This window comes from Pteropus vampyrus, unplaced genomic scaffold, assembly GCF_000151845.1.
Source record: "Pteropus vampyrus isolate Shadow unplaced genomic scaffold, Pvam_2.0 Scaffold44, whole genome shotgun sequence".
Lineage (NCBI taxonomy): Eukaryota > Metazoa > Chordata > Mammalia > Chiroptera > Pteropodidae > Pteropus > Pteropus vampyrus.
Window position 1 is genome coordinate 7,186,785 of NW_011888825.1, and position 26,016 is coordinate 7,212,800.

The window sequence follows — 26,016 nt, forward strand, 5'->3', positions numbered from 1 at the left end:
GCTTTTGTGAACACAAACTTCCTATGGTAAAGACCAATTCCAAGAATTTTAAGTTTACTGGAGTTGACATTATTTGGGACAGTTCTGCCAAAATTCATAGGTTTGGTAGGTAACAGATATAAGTATATCACATGTGTCATAAGTATAACATTCCAAACACTTCAAAATCTACATCTGGTATTGTTATTTCTTAATAGAAACTAGTGAGGGTGGGAGAGGGATGGGCCAAACAGAAGTGAGGTGGGCAGGGAATGGGTAATAGTTGGAGGAGGAGGAAAACAGAAATAAGTAAGGAGCAAAGGGGACACAGGTCAGCAGACAGTAGAAGGGACTGACGTGCCAAAAATCAAAGTCTAGGCTATGACGGGAAAAAGAGAGAGCACCACATTCATCAGACAGGGCTTTCCTGGAACATACTTTGGATGCTTGAAAGCCATGAGGCATCGCTCATACTTTCCCACCATGCTCCAGGCCATGACCAGGCCATCGGTACTTCCAGAGAGGAGATGCCACTGGTCAAAACACAGACATTTCACAGCTCCCTCGTGACCGTTGAGAGTCTGCAAGGAAAGATGGCTCTGTTTTCAGCCCATCTTTAACTCAGATTGTTTCTTCTCTAAGGGTCAAAGCTGAAAGCTTCCTTTAGATGAATTCCACCATACTCTATCAATCTATGATTACCACTCACTTGGTATTTAACTAAGCTGACTTTACCTTTGCGCTAAGAAGACCTGTGGAATCCATGCCTCCCTCTCTACAGAACTCTCTCTCCAGCGAAAGAAGAATGTGATCAGGGGAAGGAATTATTCCTGGTAGGTCTGTGGCTGAGGCAGGCCCCATCTTCCTAGAGTACTACAGAGGGCCAGAATTCAGTATCCTCTGCTGACAGAAAGTGAAGGATCAGGTGTTTCATCTCCAACTCCTTACCAGGCCCCGGAGGGCACCTGGGGCATCTCTGTGCCTACAAATGCTGGCTAGAGTAGGTGACAAAAATATTGGTAGGAAAAATCTACCAGCCAAGCCAGCAGCTTCTCACTGTGATCTTGTGCTCCTGGCCCAGGGGGTTTTAAATCCAACAAGAATATTTGAAAGTATATGAACATTCAATCACTTTCAAGACAGCCAATGTTCTCATCAGAAAGTGAGGAGAAAAACCATTGTGACTTCGTTCATTCCCTTACCCCATGCCAGAATATTCTGGAAAAGGAATATTATCTCTACAGCTGTTTAAATATCCTGAGCCCATATATCATGTCCTTTTAGGAGAGGGCCTTCCCCTTCGGCTCTTTGGGACTGCCTTTCTGGTGACTGTAACTCAATTGCTCTAGGGTGGTCTGGCAGCTACATGGTGGGCAGACCATCAGTCTTCTCCAATCCATCACTACCAGTGTCCCATTCCCTCCAGTGCCCATCTCCCTCACCTTTACAAGCTGGGCTGTGACAACGTGCCACACTTTGATTATCCCTCGCTCACAGCTGCTCACAATGTAGGTATCACTGATCCTGGTGGCCAAGATGGGGTCTTTGTGTTTAAACGTCTTCAGGCACTTCCCTGTCTCTATATCCCACTCTGAAAGGGAGAGAGAGAGAGAGAAAGGTGGGGGTGGGGAGGAAGAAGGGGATGAAGGTGGGTTACGGTAGAGTTTCACACTCTATCACAGAAGCTAAGACTAACAGAGCCCATCAAATAAGACCCTAATTGGCTTTTACCTGGCCTAGAACCCCTGCAGACTCACCAATAGCTCCACATACCTGATACACAGATGTCCCTAACCATGGGCTCTTGAGAGAGCCAGCAATGCCTAGATCTTGGCTCTGATCCTGGAACTTAGCCTTAGAGTCCAAGTGCTGGACAGCACATCAAGAAGACTCCTCCTCAAGCCTGAAAAATGCTTGCTATGGAGTAGATTTCAGGAAAACCATGGTATATGTTTCATGGTGTCATTCTTCCCTGATGCTATTCTCATGACCCACAACTTCTATCCACCCCCTGAAAAAAAGAAAGCTGTCTACCTTCATTAACAATTTTAGATATTTCTGAATCTGACTTGAATTATGAGAATTGAGAGATTGTCACAGCTGAGGTTAGGTTTAATGCTGCCTCTACATAGATGGTGCTAAAGCAACTGCCTAGTATACTGAAAGTTGAGTGGATATGAGAATAATAGGTGGGTGGAAGAACAGAACTTAAAGGCAAAAATTGAAAATGGGCACCACAAATTCAGAGATGAGAACATTAAAGTCAACTTGATCATCTCCCAAAGTACCTCCCAGGCAACATCATGTATAACCTAAAACAAACTAACCATAGTTGATACTTATATCACACTAACAATGAGCCAGACATCATTCAAAGTGCTCAACATGTATTAACTCATCTTCCCAAGACAAGTACTATTATTATTCCCCACTATACAGATGTGGAAACTGAGGCATAGAGAGGTTCAGTAACCTGCTTAAGATCACACAAGCAGACTGAGCTGGGATTTAAGCCCAGGGACTCTGGATCCAGAGGCCATGCTCTTAACCATGTATGCTAGAATAATTCTATCTGAGTATGCTTTTTTCCAATTCATTTTGCATATATATTGGCCCTTTTATCAAACTAAAAGTGTGAAAACTGAAAGATGAATTAAAAGAGTCACTGGTAAAGTGCTCTGGTTTAAAGAATTTTAAAAGTGGGAGTTACCTTTCAGGTCTCTAATTGTCTCTTTTTCCTACTATTTTGGTAACCCAGGTAGGTGGGAAGAGCCCAGGGGAAACAAGAAAGCTGGTAGCCAGGGTCAAGACTAGGGTAAGAGAGATCTTTTGATATTTTTTATCATGTATTTTGTGCATTAATTTTGACTTTTTAAATATTGCACTTAAATATATATCTTGATTACTGAGATTTTTTGGTGTCCCCTTAAGTTTTACACCTGAAGTGAAAGCCTAACTCTTTTTGCCTTTGTTCTCGCCTACCTGCAGCCCCACAAGACTCTCAAGCTTGGAGATCTCATCTGCCTTTCTATATTCAGACCCTCACCTCACCCTTTCATCCTTTCTGCCCTACTTCCCAAAGCAATCATGGCAACAAAACTTTCATTCAGGTTAAGGAGGGCAAAGAGGTAGGGAGTATTTTAAGCAGTGTTTGTTTAAATATTTGAGCGTTTGCATATGTTGCACCACTCTGTTTTCTCTTTCTCATATTTTTTCTCCACCTACTTCTAACATGCTGTGGTTTCCTGGGTCCCTTGCTTCTCTTCTCTTTTCACTCTTTCTCCCTTATTTGCAAGGGAAATCTCATCCATACCTGGGGCTTCCAACTTTCATTATAATTGATAACCACCAAATCAACATACCTGGAGCTCCAAACATATATAGCCACACCTGCATCTTCCTTCTGCAATCCTCACCTGGATATCCTCAGGAATCCCATACTCAATGTATTAGCTCTCTATTGCTGCTGTAACAAATTCCCACAAGCTTAGTGACTGGAAACAACACAAATTTATTATCTTACAGAAATCCAACATGACCTCACAAGGCTAAAATCAAGGTGTCAACAGGGCTCTGTTCCTTTATGGATACTCTGGGAAAGGGGACCCATTGCCTTGCCTTTTCTACCTTCTAGGGGTCACCCACATTCCTTGATTCATGTCTCCCTTCCTCCATCTTCAAGCCAGTAATATTGTAGTTCTCTGACCATTCTTTTATAGTCACATCTCCCTTTGATCATAGACAAGAAAGTTTCCATCTTTAAGGGTCCATATGATTATTCATGGACCCACACTGATAACCAAAGATAATTTCCCTATTTTAAGGTCCTTAGTTTAATCACATTTGTAAAATCCCCTTTGCCATGCAAGGTAACATAGTCACAGGTTCCAGGGATTAAGATGTGAATATCTTTGGTCAGCCATTATTCTGCCTACCACACTCAACATGTCCAAAATTGAAGTCGTCACCTTCTCCCCCATTCCTCCCCCTACCCTACTATTCCCCTGTTGCTCCTATTTCCATTAGTTGCACTTTCATATATCCAGTGACCTGAGGTTAAAAATCTGGCCTCATCATTTGCTCTTCTTTCTCATTTTTCATATCCAATTGGTGGTGAAGTCCTGTCAATTCTTCTTCTGTAAATCTCCATTCAGTGAGTCTGTGCCATATGATGTAAACTTACATCCATCTGAGTTTCTTCACTTTTGCCTATTCTTCGAGAGAATGAAAACATGAAAACACCACAGTTCTCTAGACTAAGTAGTGTTTTAACTTGTCCCTTGTCTCCACATAGCCACCCCTGTCAAAATCCTTCTGCCACACTATCACTAGAGTTATCTTTCTCAAATACACATATGATCATGTCAGTCCTCTGGTTAAAATTCATCTATAGCTTCCCATGTCCTATAAGATAAAGTTCAATTTCTTACAATGATGCAGAAGGCCCTTGATAATCTGGCTACAAACAAACTTATCTCCAACACGACATGCTGCTGTCCAGCCATACCAAACAAGAGTAAATTCCCTGAATATACCATCTTCTTCAACGTTCTGTGAATTTGCCTGAGTAGAACGTCCTCCACTCTCCCTCTGCCCTTAGAACTACTCATTCTCAAGACCATTCTCAAGTAGCGCCCCTTCTGTGATGCTTTCCCTTTTACTCTTACTTCTATGGTTCCTTAGAACTCTGCATGTTGGTTAGAAGCACATGATTTAGAGTCAGGCAGCCCTCATTTCAAATCTCCACTCTACCACTTAGTAGCTTCGATTTGGGGACGGTTGGTTTTTTTCTCTTGAATTTTGGATTCCTCATCTGCATTTACCTCATAGGGTTCTTGTGAGGGTTAATAAGATAATATTAATATAAGATAATAAGATAAAGCACCTATAGCAGTCACAAAGTTGGTAGTAAATAAATGGCAGTTGTTATTATACACATATTTTTATATCTCCATTATATATTTATATATCTATCTCCATTAGGAAACTATGAGCCTCCTGAGGAAATAAAAAGCCATATCAAAAAGGCTATATACTCATATTTTTCCTTAACACCTAGCACAGTATCTAGCATAGTGTAAGTTTTCAACAAATAGTTGTCAAAGAATGGATCAATGATATATGGATAGGAAGAAAGATAAATAAAAGAATGACTGCCTAGATAAAGGAGCAAAACATGTATTTTGGCAATCCATCAAAATGAGGAAACTTCTTAGAAAGTTTAGAGTATTTCTTTCTCACCTTTCACCTGGCAATCTCTTGATCCAGATACCAGCTTGTTCTTATATAAATCCATGCAAGTGATTGTTCCCTGGTGGCCATTGAAGATTCGTATGCAAGCCCCGCTTTTCAGATCCCAATATCTGCAGGAATCAGGCCAAAAAAATGTTTTTGAGATTTTCTGAGTGCCCAAGGGATCATACTATGTAGAATTCCTTTAGATCAGTAAGTAGTTAGTTAGAAGAAGGCAAAATTTTATGGCTAAGATCAGAGGCCTGGATTTGAATCCCAGTCTCAGCACCTGCTACTGTATAACTCTGGGAACTTTACTTAATTTCTGTGTAAGCTTCATTTCTTCATTGATAAAATGGAAATGGTAATAGAAGTAGTTACCACATAGAGTTTTTGTGAAGAATTAAGTACATGAATGCAATGATTGTCACTTGAGCTTATTTCCACCCCTAGGGGACTTTTGACAATGTCTGGAGACATTTTTGATTGTCACAAGTGGGAAAGGAGTTGTTACTGGTATATAGTGTGTAGAGTTCAAGGATGCTGCTAAATATCTTACAGTGCACGGAACAGCACTACACAAAGAATTCTCCAGCTTCAAATTTCAATAGTGCTGAAGTTGAGAGACCCTGCATTAATAGATGTAACATTAGAACATTGACTAACATGCAGAAAATTCTTGATAAATATTAGTTGGTATTAGGTAGAAGGATCCCTGGAATGACCACCAGGCCTAGAATTCATGGCACTGATTCAACAGTAGAGCTGATCTTCAAACAGGAACAACAGAATAATTAACTACAACCACTTAGACCCAAAATATTCTATGTATATTTATAAAGCACATCTAAAAGATATGGAAACATGTACGAGTCACACTGTTTTTTAATAAGCAAACTTGCTTGAGGTCTCTCAATTATCATTAATACAGACTCCCACTTCTGTCAGATTGCTTTCATGACAGGTCAAAGTGTAATATTAAGATAATGGGCTCTGGAGCCAGGATGCCTGAGGTCCAATCTCAGGTCCATCACTTATTAACTGTGTGATCTTGGGTAAGTTAGGGAACCACTCTGTACCTCAGTTCTCCATCTGTAAATGATGGAGATAATAATGGTATTTACCTCATAGAGTTATTATTAAACTTGGCACATAATAAATGGTTAATAAATGTTTCTTTTGTTTTTCTTCGAATGTGTTAAGCTTTTTCTTCAATTATTCCCAAATGTCCTATGGCCTTATCTGTTTGTTGAAGCCTAGTACGCACCCACAGTATGTTTAACGATGTCCCAGAGGTATGAAAAAAACATGTTCTAAATTTCTGTTTTTAACAACATGGTCAATCATATGTCCAGGTTGTTTTTCTTAACTTATGCAGAAATGATATTTGATAAATACTTTTAGAAAAAAACAGAAATAAAATAAACGTCCTTGATTTAGTAAACTTATAAACCAAAGTCATAACAGCAAGTAATGTGCTTAAAAGAGAAGCTATAGGTATTCTCCCTTCAAAAAGGGGAACAAGATACAGATGCCTGCTCTCACAGCTACAGCTTAAACTAGAAGGCCTAGGCCAAATTAGAATGATAGAAAAAAAAATAATAATATACTAATAATATAAGTATTAGAAAAGAAGATAATATATTGTCATTTCCAGTTGATAAGATTATCTACATAAAAAAACCAAATCAACACATTTACTTTTAGAATTAATAAGACAGGTTATCAAAGTTGCTGAATACAAAATCAACCTACAAAAATCAATATCATTTCTCTATAGTAGTAACAACCAATTTGAAAATATAAACGAAAATAAGATACCATTCACAATAGCAATAAAATTATAAAGTTTATAGGTATTAAATAAGAATATACAAGACTTTTATAAAGAAAATTTTAAAGCTCTAAGAACAAAGAAATAAATGTGTTGCACAAGTTAATCTATAAATTCAATGCAACCCCACTCAAGTCTAGTTAGGTGTTTTAAGTTGACAAACTTACTCTAAAAACTCAAAAAATATATGCCATAGCTAAGTTACATAAAAAAAGAGAGTAGAACTTGCCCCACTATCATATATTAAAACATTCTTTAAACTAAAAACAGTTTTGTTTTAATAAAAATTTAAAAAACAAGGTGGTCCCAATCAAAATCCCAGCAAGTTATTTTGTGGATATTAACAGACTTATTCTAATGTTTATATCAAGAGACATAAAACTCAGAATTGCTAACACAATATCAAAGGAAAGGAAAAAAGTTGGAGGACTGATATTACTCAACGCCAAGACTTACTATAAAGTTTCAATAATTTAAGATACTGTGGTATTGGTGAAAGAATAAACGAATAGATCAATAGAAAGGAATAGAGAGCCCAGAAATAGACACACATATAGTTAACTGATTGTAAAGGCAATACAGTGGAGCAAAAATAGTCTTTTCAACAAATAGTGCTGAAACAACTGGATATCCACATGCAAAAAAGGAATTTAAAAACAGACTTTATAGCTTTCACAAAAATTAACTCAAAATGGAGCATAGACTTAAATGTAAAACCCAAAACTATAAAATTCCTAAAAGATAGCATAGGAGAAAATTAGATGACTTTGGATGTGGCAATGACTTTTTAGATACAACACCAAAGGCATAATCCGTGAAAAAAATATTTGATAGGCTGGACTTTATTAAAATTAAAAATATCTGCTCTGCAAAAGACAATGTCAAGGAAATGAGAAGAAAAGCCACAGACTGGAAGAAAAATATTTGCAAAAGACACATCTGATAAAGGACTGATATATAAAAAGCTCTTAAAACTCAACAATAAAAAAAAACAAACAACTCAATTAAAAAATTAGTCAAAGATCTTGGACAACTCACCAAAGAAGATACATAGATGACAAATAAGCACATGAAAAGATGCTCCACAGCATAGGTAATCAGAGAAACACAAAATAAAACAATAAGATACCCCTGCAGACCTATTAGAATAGTCAAAATACAGAACACTGACAACATCAAATGCTGGTGAGGATATAAAGTAACAGGAACTCTCATTTGTTGTTGATGGAGATATAGAATAATACGGTCACTTTGGAAGACAATTGGTGGTTTCTTACAAAACTAAACATACTTTCACCATATGATCCAGCAGTCATGCTCCTTGTTATTTACCCAAAGGAGTTGAAAAAATATCCACAAAAACACCTGCACACAGATGTTTATAGCAGCTTTATTCATAATTGCCAAAACTCAGAAGCAATCGAGATGTCCTTCAGTAGGTGAATAAATAAACTGTGGTATATCCAGACAATGGAATATCTTTCAGTGTGAAAGAAAAACAATCTATCAAGCCATGAAAAGACATAGAGGAAATTTAAATGCATATTACTAAGTGAAAGAGACCAATCTGAAAAGGCTATCTACTGTATGATTCCAATTATTTGACATTCTGGAAAAGGCACAGTTATGGAGACTAAAAATATCAGTGGTTGCTAGATGTTGGGGTAAGAAGGATGAATAGGCAGAACACATTTTTAGGGCAATGAAAATACCCTGTATGATACTATAATGATAGATACATGTCATATATTTGTCCAAATTCAAAAAGTGTAAAACACCAAGAGTGAACCCTAAGGTAAACTATGAACTTTGAGTTATTATGATGAGTCTGTAAGTTCATCAATTATAACAAATATATCACTCTGCTAGAGGATGTTGATAATGGGGGATGATATGCATGTATGGAAGCAGAGGATGGGTGAGGAATCTCAGTACCTTCTGCTCAGTTTTGCTGTAACCTAAAACTGCTCTATAAAAATTAAGTCTTTCAAATAAAAAAAGGTGGTTTTGATGCAAAAACAGAAAAACAAACCAATGGTTTAGAATAGTGAGTTCACAGAGACAATCTCATGTACACATGAGAAATTATTGTGTGATAAAGATGGCACCATAAATCAATGAAGAAAATGGCAGGTTATTTAGTAGTTGCTGTGGGGAAAACTGCTCACTTTATTTAAAAAGAAACAAGTAAAATGAAAATTCTATTTAATACCACATACAAAGTCGGACTGCAAATAGAGTAAAGAACTTAATGCAAAAGGTAAAACTATAAAGTTAATAGAAGAAAATATTTAAAAATATCTTTGTGACCTTGATTTTGAAAGAATCACAGACACAAGGCCAAAAAAATTATAAACTGATTGATTTTATTACATCAATATTAAGAATTTTTATTTAACAGAAGATACTATAAACAAAGTTAATATGTTGATTAAAAAAATAGAAGATACTTGTAATTTTAAAATTGACAAGGGACTAACATATAGAAGAAAATACAAGGAACTGCAAATTAATAAGAAAATTAGAGTAGCCTCAATAGAAAAATGGGCAAAGACATAATCAGGCAATTTTAAAAAGAGGAAGCCCCAAAAGTTAATAAGCAAACTTATTACTTGCTACTTAGTCAAATTAAGTACCACCTATCTTAAGTCTCAGCAAGTCTTCTCCTGGGCACATATCCCTAAGACATCTCCCAACGCTCATGAAAGGATATGCTGATCAATACAGCGTTATTTGAAGTCAAACTAGTGTCTATCCCTGGGGAAGCAAGTAGGTAAAATGTACATATGCAGACCTTGGAGTATGATACAACACTTAAAAATCAACTGACTGGTGGGTAACATGGATGAATCTTTGAAACATAAGGTGAGGTACAAAAGTTAGAAACCAAGAGAATTTAAAATAACACTATAAATGAAAATTTTTATAATTATACAAAATATATCAGCACACATTTTAAAGGAACATAAAAAAATAAATAAAAAAGAAACACATGAAGAAAGATAAGAATAGGAGTGAAAATAGAGATAAAATATAATTAATAAATAAATAAACTAGAAATGGAGCCTTGTACAAACCAATAATTATGACATAACAGGGAAGTATAATCCACTCAATCCTCTGCACCTGAGGTCTGGAAAAGAATGAAAAAAAATCTCCCTCTTTCTTCCCCACCAAAAAAGATTTAGATAGAAGCGCCAAAGTCTAAGAAAGGCTAAAACATTTGAAGAAGAAGAAGAGGCGGGGATTTGTCCTACCAGATATAAAGCCTTTAAAAATGAAAGTAAAGACAATATGGTATTAACCAACAATAGTCAAACAGACAAATGAAATAGAGTAGAGAACACAAAATTTAAATATATGGACACTTGCCTTATCAGAATGCAAGTAGTACAGACCAATGGGGAAAAGGATAGTTTTTTTCATAAATGATACTCAGATAATTAAATTTCCAAATGAAGAAAGGAAACAAAAAGGTAATTGGACCCTTACCACAGATAATAACTAAAGCTAGTTTTGGGTAGATTTAATATCTAAAGATGAAAGGCAAACCTATTTTCAAAAAAAAAAAACTTTTAAAAAGTTAGTATGGAGAATGTCTTCATGGCTTTAAGGTAAGGAAGGGTATCTTAAACATGTCAAATTGACAGAGTCTATTACATTAAAGTTAATGATTTCTGTACATCAAAAGACACCACAGTGAAAAGATGAGTCTTAAATCAGAAGAACAAATATACAACACAAAAATAAACAAGAATTAGTATCCAGAAAATATAAAAAACTCCTATAAATCAATAAGGAAAGGATAAAAGAATCAACAGAAAAAAAAATGGGCTAAACCAAAGAAAAAGAAAAAAGATAAATGATGACGACAAATAACTGAACAGGAATTTCATAGAAGAGGAAACACAAATGGCTCTAAAACACATTGTGATAATTAATTTTATGTGTCAACTTAGAGGATGTTTTTGGACGAGATTAACATTTAAATTGGTAAACTGTGACTAAAGCAGATTTCTCTCCATAACGCAAGAGGGAGATGGCCTGTAGACTTCATCTGCACCCTCAGCTCTCTTGGGTCTCCAGCTTGCCAGCCCACACTGCATATTTTAGACTTTCCAGGCTCCATAATTACATGAGACAATTTCTTGTAACAAATCTCTCTCTATAGATAGATAGATAGATAGATAGATAGATAGATAGATAGATAGATAGATAGATAGATATAATATGTATTTAGATAGATAGATAAATAGATAGATATAGATAGATAGATATAGATAGATACACACACACACAATATATATATATATATATATATATATACACACATACTGGTTCTGTTTCTCTGAAGAACTCTGACTCATATACACATGAAAAGATGTTCAACCTCATTAGTAATCAGTAAAGTTAAAACTGGAACTACAATGAGGATTTTTTAATACCCATTAGATTGGCAAGTTTTTGGCAAATTGGCAAATATTCAACACTGACAATACTAAGTGTTCATGAAGATTTATAAGGGATCTTCTCATACCCTGCCGATGGAAGTGAGAGTAAATACAACCACTTTGGAAAACAATTTAATACTCCTACCTAGGAAAAAATTCCACTACTAAGAATATACTTTAAAAAAAAAAACTCATGCACTCCAGGTAACAATACTGTACTATATATATGAAAATTGCTAAGAGAGTAGATCTTAAAAGTTCTCATCACACACACACACACACACACACACACACACACACACACACACACAAATTTTAACTATCTGTGGTGATGGATATAACTAAACTTACCATGGTAATCATTTTGCAATATATACATATATCAAATCATTATGTTGTACACCTAAAACTAAAATGTCATCTGTCAATTATATCTCAATAAAAAAAATTTTAACTCATGTACGTGGGCACCGGGAGACAAATCCAAGAACATTTATGGCATGCTCTTTGAAAGAATTTTAAAAAACTAGAAACATCTTAAATATCCATTAACAGAAGAATAAGTAAGTGAGTTATGGTATATTTATACAATAAAATACTGTATCTCAGTGAAAATAAATTCATTACTGCTATCTACATCATATGAATGAATCTCAAAATCATAGTTCAGTGCAAGAATCAAGTACAGATGAATTCTTAAAACACAATTCCATTGATGTTAAGTTCAAAAATGGACAAAAGTAATAGATATATTTAGAGATAAATAGGTAGCAACACTATAAAGAAATTTATTTTAAAAATACAAGGGAGTAATTACTATAGAATTACAATAACATCATCTCTGGTTGGGAGGAAGAAAGAGGCAATAGGGGAAAGGCACAAAGGGGATTTAAAGAATGATAATGTTCTATTTCTTGGCCTGAGTAATGAGTACATGTGTTTTTATTATATTGTTTTAAAATATATATATATATATACATTTTAACACTATTTTGCTTCCATACCATATTTTATACCCACAAAAAATTACTTTTCTCTGAAGGAAACTATAAAAAGAAATATAAATTTTGCCTTCACCTAAGAATGCTAAAAAAGACACTTTCTGACTCAAATAGAATCAGAAAGAAAATAGACCTGATAATCGTTATATGTCTATCTCATATAAAGTTTAAACAACATACAAACATATAAGGTTTTTATTTTGCCAAAAATAAATGTTGTGGGTTATTTTAGAAGTCAGTATCATTTAGAATAACTTTTCAATAAACGAAAAAAGAAAAAAGGAAAAAGCATGTGTGCTTCCTCCATAGGCTGACTTGAAGCTCTGGGTGGAGTATGTACCACAACTTTCTAGGAACTCTCACCTGATACTCAGGTCATAACTCCCACTCAGCAGAAAGTTTTCATCCTCACACAAGAAGAGGGCGCGGACACTCCCAGCATGGCCTCGGAACTCAATGGGTATCTCCTTTACTTGTAAGATGTCCAGAAGCTGAATCTTCCGATTAGATGACACAGCTACCAAATCTCCCCCAGAATAGTGGATGATTCTATTTCTGTCCCACCTGAGTTGCCGGGGAAAAGGATGATCCATGAAAGAAGAGTTAGATTCCTGCCTGGAACTCAGCACAATGGCTTTCATCTTCAGGTACAATGGAAAATTTAGGGCCTTCCAAAAGGGAAAATAGCAGAAGGCAAGGCCTAGTATTAACGGGCCCCTAATGGAAACCTAACTCATAACATAACAAAAAAAAATCCATTTCAGGTAGATTTAAAACCTAAAGACAAAAGGCAAATCTAAAATGATAAAATAAAATAAAATTCTGCTAATGTATATGATAAATCCTCAAGATAGAGAATAGAGTATGAAGTATTTCCCAAACTTATTTGACTACGGAAACTTTTTTTCATGAAAAAAACCTCACAGGAACAGAGTTGCAAAGCCCTATCTATACCCACCGCATATCCCACTGTTTCTTTTTAATCTTTTTTTTCTTAACCAATATCCAATGAGCATATATTAGTTTCAAAGTCCTGTGCTAATAGGAACCATGGGAAATACAAAGATGAGTAAGATATGGACCCTACCCTCAATGAGCTTGTAGTACATTAAACAGAACAAGTTGGATTAATTTTCCAACTTTATCCATGCAACCCCCGTAAGATTATCAGCAAATAAATAAAATATAAGAAAAACAACCAAATAACTCACTGCCCAAACATTTTTTATTGTGAAAGGAGACACTACTATTAATTATTCCAGGAACACAGAGTAAAGTGGGATTATTTCAGTAAACAGGGATGTACAGTCACTCTAAATATGAGGAGCAATTTTGTCCTCATTCCATTTGTCATATCTTGAGTTCAAGCAGTCATTATCTCTTTTAAAGAGCACTTACCACCATATTCATAAAAACTCAACTTTGCCTTTCCCCATCTGCTCTATCTTCCCCTTACTGACTGATCAAGATGTAATTTGTTAGTATGATTCACAAAAGAGAGGCCTTCACATTCATGAATGAAGAGTGAAACCTAGGCCTAAAGAATGGCAGAAGAGTGAAACCTAGACCTAAAGAATGGTTATTAAAAGGTCTTCTTATGGCATATCTAAGTGATGTCACACTATATAGTTTTCATAAATACCATTTTCATATTTAACATGGAAAGATATCCACAGTATTTTGCTTGAAGAGTTACAGAAATATGTATACTATAACCCCACTTCTATTTAAAATATGTATTTATGCACGCAAAGAAAAAAAATGTATGATAGATATCGATATTAGTGCTGATTATCTCTAGATGACAAGATTATGTGAGTTGTTTGCTTTTCTCTATACATTTTCTGGCATTTGGTGCATTTTTTCCCACTAAGCATATATTACTTCGAAAATTAGAATAAAGCAATAAAGGTACTTCAAAAAAAGTAAGATTTCGTGCATATAAATTGTACAAAAGATTGTTGGTCACTACATCCAAAATTTATAAGGGGAAAGTGTCCTCCACACAGTGCTGAGAATGATGCAAAATTCAAGCATCTCTTCTCCAAATAAGATCTCTTGTTAGTTTGGAGCTAGAGCTTGAGATGAGGAAGTGTTGCTTTTTCAAGTGAACAAGAGTCACGGAAATCCTAAGACGCCAGTGTGGATAATTCAAGGGTCATTGAAGACCTGAGCTCGGACTCCAGTACCTACATGTCAGAGAGAATGCGGATGTTGTAAGTCCCACAGAAGACATTTCTCTCCTCCATCTGGACCTGCTGGGTTTCCTGGTTCTGGTATGCAGTCCACAGGTTGTAGTCATTCTAACAAGGAAACACTTGGAGTCAAAGCACAGCAGCAACTTTACCTACACATCCCTTAGAGCAGCGGTCCCCAAATTTTTTGGCACCAGAGACTGTACTCCTACTACAATCTAATGCCTGATGATCTGAGGTAGAGCTAAGGTGGTGATACTAGCACTGGGGAGCAGCTGCAAACAGAGACAAAGCTTCACTTGCTTGCCCACCCGCTGCTCACCTCCTGCTGTGTGGTGCAGTTCCTAACAGGCCATGGACCAGTCCCAGTCCATGGCCCAAGGCTTGGGGACCACTGCTCTAGAGTCTCCCCTGGCAAGGGCACAAAGGCCCATGGATTCTTCTTCTTCAGACTCTCGCTGCTGCTATGGGATGATGGAAGGGGCCAATGAACCAGCACTAAAGTAATCCTCGAGTTAGAAAATATTGAGTCAAGGGTCCTAATTCTTCTTCTACCTCTGTGTTCTGATTCCATGAACTTTCAATGTTGCTGATAGCACAACTTTTCCAAAAATGAGCTCATGAAGGGTATGCTCACAAGTCAAGTCACAGGTTCCCTTTGACTGACCATTTCATGAAGGTGAGGGTTTCACATTTATATTGCATATACCTGACTGTACAAAGCATACTTGTGGGAACTCAAACCATATGTGAAATTACTGCTACACATTCTATGTATTTGTGCTTCAAAGTTTTCATACATCTACAACCTTAATTTCTCCTAAATGCTGCCTCACAAAGTATATCATTCACCCCACAAAGTATTCTCATTATTTTACAGATGAAATATCTGAGCCTCAGAGAGAAGAAATAAATTTCATCAACTTTCAACAGTGGTGCTTGCCTTTCCTTTTCAATCGTTCCTTCCTTCTTTCCTCCCTTTCTTCCTTTTCCCTCCCTGCTTCTCTCCCTCCCTTCATCATACACTTTCTGAGCAGCTATGGCATGCCAGGTATACTAAATTCTAGCATAGATGACTCAACTGGACTCCCAGTTCCATTCTTATTCCTAGCCATACTCTTCACTCTCAAACAGCATAAAATAATCACACTACCAGGAAACCAAAAACTTGGGTGAGATTTATCACAAAAGCAAAGAAGATCACACCATCATGTTTGTAACTGGAGTCCTCCTGAGGACATCTCTTCCTAAGTCTCCTTCCAAACCTTAGCTTTCTCTATGCTTGTAGACTTTCCAAGATACCTGCTTTCCTCAGCTCACTTGCCTTCCAAATCTCTATCCAAGCACTGATATCCACCTAGAAGTCTCTCCCAGGAAAAATCTGTCTAACTGCCTGTCCTCCAGTGTCCAAGAAGTTCTGATGTCCTGCCTTGAATTAAATGAGGCTTCCTCGGCTTCTCAATCCAATTCTCTGGAATTCCTTGGCTCTTACTCATCAATTAAGTTTAAGAGCCTAGAAACTACATGGTAGAGTCACTGAGAGGAAAAAGACTTGGGTTCAAATCCCAGTTTTTCCACTGACCAGCTCTGAGAATTTGGGCAAGTTTTCTAACATCATGGCCTTATTTTCCACTTCCGTAAACTGGGAAAAATGCTATCTACCCGACCTATAGTGAAGATCAAGTACATGATGTGTATAAAGCCCTTGGCAACATGCCTGGCACACTGTTTCAGCTCAGTATCCATTTCAATCAGCACCCCTCAAAAGCACTCACTTCCACCTTTTCCTAGCAGGTCCCTTAATTGCTTAATCTTTCTATTTCACATGTTCTCTTCTGGTCTCCATACTGCATTACTTGTTTCTCTCTCTTTTCTTAAATTATACATTTCTAAAATATTAAACACTGTCTGGGTAGTCTTTTTTTTTTTTTTCAGACAGTTACTAGCTACATCACCTAAGGAATAAGGGTGTTAGTTTTGTTATACTTAACAAAGCAACAGGCTTGGAAAAAGCAGATCAGCATTTAACTTGTATCTCTGTTACTCCACTAGCTAAGAGACCTGGAACTCTCTGTGCCTCAGTGTCTTCCTCTATAAAATGAGTTAATGGGCCAACTCAGAGATTTTTTTTTTAATTGCAGGTCAAATGAGGTAAATAAGAAAAGCATTTAAGAAAAGCAAATTATCACATGATAATTCAAATCCCTAGCTTCTTTTAAAAGCTCAGATGGTCTGGAAGATTGAGGTCCACAGTCTCCCAAGGCAATAAATAGCTGCAGTTGAGTAGAAACTGGCCCTCTGGATAGGAAGTAAACTCTCTAGGTCATCACAGTCCCACCATTCTTTACTGTTCACACTACCCATCTCACTCATTCATGGGACCTGTCTGGCATCTACAGACATGTGAACTAGATAGTTTCTCTGGAGGCTTCTATATCTCAAATTATAATTTATTTAGTTTCCTTATGGGAAACTACAGTCTTACCAGCTCTCATTAAGTATTCTTTCAAGGCCCATTGAATAGATCTCAAAATAGAAGGCCTTTGAGCAGAGAGGAGGGAGCAGAAATCTAATGGTTTTAGAAATCTGATGGTTTTATGTTCTGCTGGATAGGCAGAACATAGAGCTCACAGTATTCTATCTACTCTTCATTATTGCTCAAGATTTGGTATGGAGGTCTACTGTTAATTAACTCTCCCCTTCAATCTAAGAATCAGAATGAACCTGTAAGTGAAAGGTGAGAAAGCTTAATTCATTCTAGACCCTGGACATTCTGTACCAGCCCTGGCACTCCCTTCATGTCCTTCTCATTCCAGATCCACAGACTCTTACAGCCTCTAGATTCATGGACTGATAGCTATCACTGATGTTGTTCCTGGTTCTGAGATCTCTACTAGATGACTTGGTACCATGAACATAGGATATAGCCATGGGATTTGAAGTAAGGAAGAACCCTAAAAAGGACAATGACATCAATCACTCATTTAATGGATGAGGCATTTAAGACTTAAAGAAAGGAAATGACTTGCTTAAGAACACATAGCACAGAACTGTTGTCTCCCTTAAGGAATGTCACCTCCTATATCCAATATGTTCCCATTTCCTAAGTCCTATGTGAAGACCGAGCCTGGACTTCAACCTTCAACAGACAGTAAGAATGAGACATGCACAGTTATTTGTCTTCTCCCTTCCCTCCCCCCGCCCCCCGATGCCATCAGAACCCACCTTCATTCTCAGTTTCCATTTCTGATTTTTCGCCCGCACACGCTTTCCATCATCTATCATTTTAGGAACTGGGATAAAAAGCTTGTTGGCGTAATTAGGATCTATTCCCCTTGTGTAGGATCCCTGGGGAAAAAAAATAACAGAAAATAGCCATTCTTGGTTCCTATTCTCTAAGAGAAGAGGAAAAAAAATTAGTGCTTGGCAAGATCTGAAAGATGGGTAAGCTCTGGCTAAGGAAACTCTGGGCCTGGCCACTTAGGCCCAGAGTAGGTGCAGACTGGCTTAAGGAGGATGATGATACCAAAGATATGTAGCAAGACCAGCAAGAGATGGTCAGCAGTTCCCAGCTTTCCAGAATATGGCCTGCCTCACAATACCTGCTTCTTCTCATCTTCTCTCTTCTATCTCTGCTGGAAAAAATCCAAGCTACCAAGAATCCATAATTTAAGGTTGGGCTTAAGGCAAGAAACAGAAGAAAAAATGCTAGAGATGGTTACTATCAGGGGGAAAATTGCATTTTAACCTAAAAATAAAGTTGGTTGCCTTGTAAACATCTGTGTACCACATAAGGCTGACCCAGAAATATACTCATGGCTTTCTCATTGCATAAACCACAATATAGCTCTTGAGGGGAAAATTTCCTGCTTTGTGAGGTTACAGAAAGGCTCTGCCTCTCTCTTCCTGAGAGGTTTCTATATATGTTGTCCCTGCTAGACACACTGACAATGAGACAGTAAAGGGTGATTAACAGGGAGTCTACATTAAAAAGAAAGTGACTGCTGAAGAATACAAAGCAGCAAATGTGGAGCAGGAGACCAGGTAAAGGTCAGGCCAACCTTAACAGGGAAATGAGGCTACTCTCCAGATTGTCCTCTCCCAGACAGGAAGTACCTGCAATAAGGCAATCTGGTTCTGAATAAATGTATGCATCGACAGGTCCATCTTGACTTGTTGTACCAATGTGGCCCAGTGCTGGCTCACAGAGGCACACTTGTGCAGGGTATTTTTATCCAGCATACCTGAAAAAAAAAAAGATAGACCTGAGAACCTTCAAACTGGAATGCAATGGGGAGGTCTCTTGAGAAATCCCCCAATACACCCCAGCATACTTAGAATATATTGGGAGAGGTGGATGGGCAGGTAACGGATGAAGTCCCGATATTTTCTGACTCCAGAAGACAGGTCTCTGACAGCATCCAGGTCATCCAACAGAGCAGAAGTGTATCTTGCCTTGGGCATGTCTGCTTTTCCAGAAAATAGCCTATTCATCTCACAAATACACTGGAATGAACTCTTCCCTTGGGACTCTAGAATGAAGCCAGAAAAAGGTGCATGGTTGGATTGTCTCTGTGGTAACTCCAGGACAGCAGAACTACCAGAGCCTGTCCTTGGGCCACTAGATTTTTGTCATTTCTTCTGTCAAACTGAAAATAGACACCCCCTAATACAAGTACTTTTCAACCTCCCCAACTCAAGGAGATGTCTGTCGTCTCAAAGCTTGTCTTGCTCAGACAAAATGGCATGGTGTCTGGAATTTCCTTTAAATCACACAAGAAAGCATTTTAAATGATTTTCAAAGATGAAATATAATAATGATAATTATCGAAGCTGGGTGATGATTATGTGAATAGTTATTACACTGTTCTATCTACTTTTGAAATTTGAAATTTTCCATATAAAAAATGTTTTAGAATCTGTGTGTTGTGTTTCTTGTAATTGTTTCATGCATATGTCTTGCTTTGAATACCAACTTAGCAGGGCCTTGAGGTCAGGACCCAAATTTCCCACTGCTTTTATTTCCTCCTTAAGACTGAATTCAATGATGCAAAAATACCCATTGAATTTTTCAAAACCAGTAGGTTGAATTCTAGAGGTGCCCACCAAGTCAGAGGTCAGGGACTAGACAAGGGAAAGAGAGAGACTTCCAAAGAAGCCTTTAAGAGTTTCCTTCCTGGACTCTGTTTTCAGATGTCTCTCAGAGGCAGCATGCTGAAGAGGTGAAAACATGGACTTTAGGGTCATACTGACTGATGTTAATTTTTCCTTCTCCCCTTCCCAGATGTGAGATTAAATGAGGAAATAAATATCAGAGAGCTCAACAACCATATGTGAAAAATGAATGTTAATTCTCCAAATCTGTTATCCCCAGATGCTATTGCCTTACCAGCCCCTCTGATTCTAATGGTACTTCCCAATCTCATACCTATTGGCTTTCTCACTACAAGCCGACTTACCAGTATTAGATGCTCCCCCCACATTTTCAAGCAAGTTTTCTTTTCTTGAATTTTTGGACAAAGGGAAGGATGTGTTCCTGGTTCTGGCTGCCCAGTAGACATGTGAGATCTCAGACTTGGGGTCATAATCTTTCTCAGGGAAGAAAAACATATGATTAGAGTCTTGTTCGAGCCCTGAAAAACAAAAGATCAAGACAAGGTTGCACTTTAAGCATGTGTGTGGAGGAAAAGGCGATGAAGAGAAATGGTTTCATTTCTACCTGTTTCTTTTAAATCTACATAAAATGGACCAGGCCAGTTATGTCTGTTTTTATTTAGGACCTCTGAGTTTCTATGCAAAAATCACAGAAAGCTCATTAGATTTTGCCAACCCACCTCTAATACAAAATTTATCACAGCTCTGTACATGAGGAGAGAGTGTGAGAGTGCTATCGGCAGGAGCTGGAAGAGGCACTGCTTTTTCGAAGCTCCGGCTTAATTTTCTTCAATGATATAAATAATTAACCTTTCACCAAAACACAAAATTTAACTTTTTAAAAGAGAAGTTCCCCTAGGAAAAGGAGAAGTTTGCACAATCTTACTCCAATATAAGTAGTTGATTGCTATAGAGGGTGATAAAAGCCTTTGAGAGAACCACAAAATAATGCATGTGCTTGTACAAGCCAGGCATACGGTAGTCTGTCCTCGTTTGGGGTGGGGAATAGTGTTGCACAGTGGAAGGTATTCAGGAGGGGAGTCCTGGTTTTCAAACTCCTGCTAGGTGACCTATGCCAATTACTCAGATTCCCTGAACTTTGGATCCCTCATCTATAAAATTAAAGAGCCGGGCTGGTTGATCTCTAATCTATTTGTAGGGTTCTCTAAAAGTGGCATACATCAGGATCTAATTGTCCCCTAGGTCAGGGGTCCCCAACCCCCAGGCTGCAGACCAGTACTGGCCAGTGGCTTGTTAGGAACAGAGCCACACTGCAGGAGATGAGCGGCAGGTAGGCAAGCCAACAAAGCTTCATCTGCATTTTCAGCCACTCCCCAGCACTAGCATCACCACCTTAGTTCCACCTCAGATCATCAGGAATTAGATTCTCACAGGAACATTGATCCCTGGTGCCAAAAAGGTTGGAAACCACTGCCTAGGTTATCTATTCTTAAAATTCTTTTGGATACAATTAGTCTACAATGATAACCACAAATTAGGTCTCATGGACATTAGGAATTCCCATCCTTCAAGAGCTCAAACTGAAACTCTTCCATCTGACCTCTCCCTCCCAGCTTTCTCCCACCTTGACTAAACCTGTGCTTCCCCATGCTGGATCTTCTACTCCCAGATTCCCCTGGATCTTCTAACTCTTGCTTCCTTTCTGGTTTCTTTTGCTTCCTTGATTGAGCTGGCCAAACATTTCCAAGATCTCACCAACACCCTAGATCAATGGCTCTCAAAGCGAGGTCACCAGATCAGCAACGTTAGCAACAGCTGGGAACTTGTTAGAAATGCAACTTATCAGACCTGCTGAGTCAGGAGCTCTGAGAGAGCCCAGCCATCTGTGTTTTTATAAGCCCTACCAGGAATTCTAATACAAGCTAAAATTTGAGAACTACTGTGCTAACCTTATTTAGCCCTTTTGCTATCTCTAGCCTTGGATAAACTCCACTTCAAGCTTGGTGTTTATGTGTGAACAAGGAATATGGTGGAAGGAATGAAAAAAAAAAAAAAGCCTTAAGTTTTTACCTGTTGGTCTGGTTTCAGTGCAGTGCAAGGTGAAGGGCAAAACAATTCATCCCTCCCAAGCCCAGTCCAATCCCTAGCTCACTAATGCAGGAGCCATACCAGCCTTCAGTAATAGAAACTCAGACCAACCATTTCTGGGCCAAAGAAATGCAGAAATCTACTTTAAATGCTTGACAGTTAAAAGTTCTGTACAACTTTCTACATTTGCTATTTGTCATTTTCTAGAAGGAAGTCACATTCAACAATTTCTCTTTTGATAAACAAGATTGTGTGTCAGGACAAAGAACTCTATCCTGCCTTCTAGAAAATCCTCATCTGCATAAGTTTCACAATACCCCAGGTCTCTTTACAGCCTCCTGAAGCCTGGCTCCCTAGTCTTTGGGGCCCTCTGGTCTCCTCTACCTGTGTCCTTATTTACCTGAAATGTTCTTCCACTCTCTCTGAAACAGGACTCTGATGACATCAGCAGCAGTGAGCAATAACTTGGGGTCACACATTTGCAGCAGCAAGAGTGTATAATTTGCCTTAGTCCGGTGGGTGCTGTTCCCAAACCAGTACAATATCTCCCTCATCTTCTGTTCTAATGTTTTATCTAACATCTGGTTCAAGGAGGAATTCACGATTTTCCCCTCCTTCTTGCTGAGGTTGATCCGGGACCTGTTGTAGATGAAATCCTTCCCCTGTGTGGTCTGAAGGATATTTTGAAAATAGTGTAACAAATATAAGCTATCTAACTGCTCCAGGATGCTAACTAGAAACCTCCTCTGCGATATCTCGCCAATCCTTTTGAACCACTCTTTGGTAGAGAAGATCTTCCAAGCCAAGACACATGTTTCACACTTCTGGCACACGGGGACAGAATCGTTTCCCTTCTCACAGCAAAAATAGGGGGCATTCTTGAGCCTTGATTCCAGGTTTTCCATCATCCTGAGACGACCAGCTCATTTTATCCTTGCCTGTGGTCAACTCCACCAAACACCAGAGGAACAGGAGAAGGTGATAAATATCCCACTTGAGCCTTTTCTGTTATAAACATCTCCCAGAGAAAAAAATAAACCACTGAAATGGATGGAAAGCTTATCTCTCCCAGAAACTGCCGGTAGAAGTCTGGCTTTTTGTACTGACCTCCTAGGAAACATGGCTTTACCGTAAATCTCCTAAACCTGGTACTTTCAAGTGGAGGCAGTTGCTGTATATTCTGAAAGAGCTGGTCATCTCATTTCTTGAACAATAAAAATAGTGTTAATCAAATTTAAGTAATATATAAACCACTTTTAAAGGAAAAAAAATATTTTAGAGGCTGGTATTGAGCTTTAATTATTGTTATTGTTGTTAATGACTTTGAAATATTTCTGAATATAAAATTAGATGTAACTTCTTATGTTTATAGCTGTTTGGTTATAAGGTGGCTATCCCAATGATCCTGAATATGTTTACATTTATTTTCTTAACTTATCATCAAATAAAAACACAAATGTTTAATATAAATTTAAGTTATTTAATTGCTTCAGAATGCAAACAGAAACCTCTTCAGGGAAGCACTCCTTAGAGGAAGAATTTTCATTGGGCCTAAGAATGCATTTGGGGACTTCCAACCTCAGTCACACACCCACCCTTGTGTCTAGGAGGCAGTACAGCTTAGCAATGAAGAGTGTGGGGTCTGGGCCAGATTCCTGGGTTTGGACCACAGCCCACCTGCTTACTAGCTCTGTGCACACAAGTACATTACTTAATCCTCTCTGCTTTACTTCCCTCACCTGAAAAATTGAGACAACAGTTAGTTCCTACTTCATAGAGTCTTTGTGAGGATTAAATGAGCTACTATATGCAAATCACTTAGATGATTGCCTGGTACATATTTAGCCCTCAATAAATGCTAACGATTGTCCCATTGTTTTCATTGGTATCGTTGTAATTGGAATCACTATTCTGAGAAGTCAAACAATCAGTGTCCACTAGGATGTTCTTATGTGTGTATGTCTAAACAATGAGATGCATGTAAAGAAATAATGAGTGTGTATGTACGTGGTTTTTAAAAGAAAAATGACATGAACATGGCTTACCTATTTCACGAGATCTTTACCTTTTAGCCCTGGTTTATGATCCATTAGGAGTGATGACTTGGGCCATTAAAGCCAATCTATGGATGCACATGGCCACTAGAGGCTCCCCCACAGAAAGCTTCTGTTGTCAGTTTTGACTCAAGAAGAGAGCAAGTGCTCTGGATTTTTCAAACATTTTTAATAGCGAAATCCTGTTTGCAAATTATATCTTCTGCAAAAGCTCATTACATAACAGGAAAAAGTGATATTATATCAGTATAAATTTATTTTATAAGTTCAAAAGTTTACTTTTGAACAAGTAAGGCAATTATTAACAAGGCAATTATTGAGAACAATGGGGCTATCTGATGAAGACAAAACATTTAAACATGAAGTTAAAAATAACAAATACTGTCTTCTATCAGCTTCAAAATCCACAAAGTTTAAATTATCAGCTGCTCCAAGGAACCTAGAATCCACAGAAAACAGTTTGAAAATCACTATTAAGTGCCGACATATCCAAGATGGATGTCTGTAAATAATTCTCAAAAGTTTCCACTATACACGCACACACATAAACATACATGTGATGTGTTTATGTGTGTATATATACACAGAGAGAGAAAGAGAAAAAGCAAATCTAACAAAATGCTGAATAATTGATGAATGCGAGTGAAGAGTATATAAATGTTCGTTCTTCTATTTCAGCTTCTTATAGATCTGACATTTTTCAAAATAGCTAATAAATAATGCTAAATTGGAAAAAATTACTATAATAAACTACTACCAATTAATAGCCATCCTGCTCACCACTGCAGCCAAAATGCCCTGGCAAATGTTGGGCAGCCCAGGAAAGAATTTTGAAGGTGCACTGAGGCCATTTTACTTCAGACAAGACTAGGTGCAAACACTGATTCTGGTACTTAGGAACTGTATGATGTTGAATAAGCTACCTGGCCTCTCTGAGCTTCAGTTTCTCCACCTTACTAATGAGGATGGCAGAGCTAAATGTGGGTAATGAAAATTATAGCTACCTTCTAGGATTAGATCAAATGTGTGAGAACAATGTCACCGTTACTGTTGTTATTATTGTCATTACTCCAGATTAAACAAAAAGGTTTGCAATACTGTGAGCATTTCTAGTGCTCACATCTGGAGACCTGGCACAGTTAGAGAAAGGCATTGGAAATCATTGCCAGAGTTGGTTTGCAATGGCAGTCTGGAACAAGGGTCGGGGTTGGGGACAGGAATTAGACTGGAGACTAGGATAGTTCTAACAGCTCAACCTCTTCTATCTGGAGAGATATCTAAAAGGCAAGAACAGATTAGCATCTAATCTATCAGGAAGGCCAGACAAAGGAGGGTGGGTGGTCAGGAGGGGAGAAGCCCAAAGCAGAGCACTTGCATATATAAGGCGCTGGGGGTGGGGGGGGCACATCACCCCCAAAAGTGCTACAAACTAAAAGTTTTCAAGGGTCTAAGTAAATTAGGATTTTAATGTGGAGGTTAACATATAGCAAAGAAGCAGTTTTACCCACCCAACTCAGCCTTTACTTCATGCTTAGGGTCCAACTGTGGCTCAGTGGAGGGACACAAACTTGGGAGCCAGAGCGACCAGGTGGAATCCCATTGCTGCTTCCTACCAGAGGTGTGGCTTTGAACAAGCTACTTAAGCATCTCTGAGCCCCCTTTCCTTATTCAACACATGGTCCTTCCTACCCTGCAGGGAGATGTATTGTGAGGATTACATTAATTAAAGTAGGAGAGCATGGTAGTTACTTCTGCTGCCTCCTCTTTCCACTCACCGCCACTACAGGCACACATGTACACACATGTGTGCACACACAAGAACACACACAGAGCATCTTATCTGGCCCAGTTGAAGCTGTTTGGGATCTGGTGTTAGAGTCTAGAAAGTGGCCGTGGTGGAAGACAGGACAAGATGACCAGGTGGGATAAGCCAGTAGTGGGAAAATGTCATTGGTGGTATTCAAAAAGGCAGGCAGGCAAAATATTTCTCAGAGGAAGACTCTGCAGCTGCGAAATACATCTAGAGCTTTTTCAAATATTCAGGCTACCAGTAGCCTGAAGGTCAGT

The 26,016-nt window shown here is 38.1% G+C and overlaps 1 protein-coding gene across 1 annotated transcript in view; it reads right to left on the reverse strand.

The window, feature by feature from the left end:
• Positions 1-23,288, reverse strand: part of CDRT1 (CMT1A duplicated region transcript 1) — a 38,894-nt gene extending 15,606 nt beyond the window's left edge. Inside the window, exons 1-10 of the mRNA XM_023529957.1 lie at positions 22,296-23,288; positions 20,152-20,325; positions 19,027-19,224; positions 18,809-18,936; positions 17,918-18,040; positions 14,691-14,800; positions 12,861-13,061; positions 5,221-5,342; positions 1,422-1,570; positions 418-560 (exon numbers count right to left, since the gene is read on the reverse strand). Coding sequence (XP_023385725.1) covers positions 418-560; positions 1,422-1,570; positions 5,221-5,342; positions 12,861-13,061; positions 14,691-14,800; positions 17,918-18,040; positions 18,809-18,936; positions 19,027-19,224; positions 20,152-20,325; positions 22,296-22,803 — 1,856 coding nt within the window. The 5' untranslated portion in view covers positions 22,804-23,288. The remainder of the gene's footprint in view (positions 1-417; positions 561-1,421; positions 1,571-5,220; positions 5,343-12,860; positions 13,062-14,690; positions 14,801-17,917; positions 18,041-18,808; positions 18,937-19,026; positions 19,225-20,151; positions 20,326-22,295) is intronic.
• Between the last annotated feature and the right edge of the window lie 2,728 nt (positions 23,289-26,016).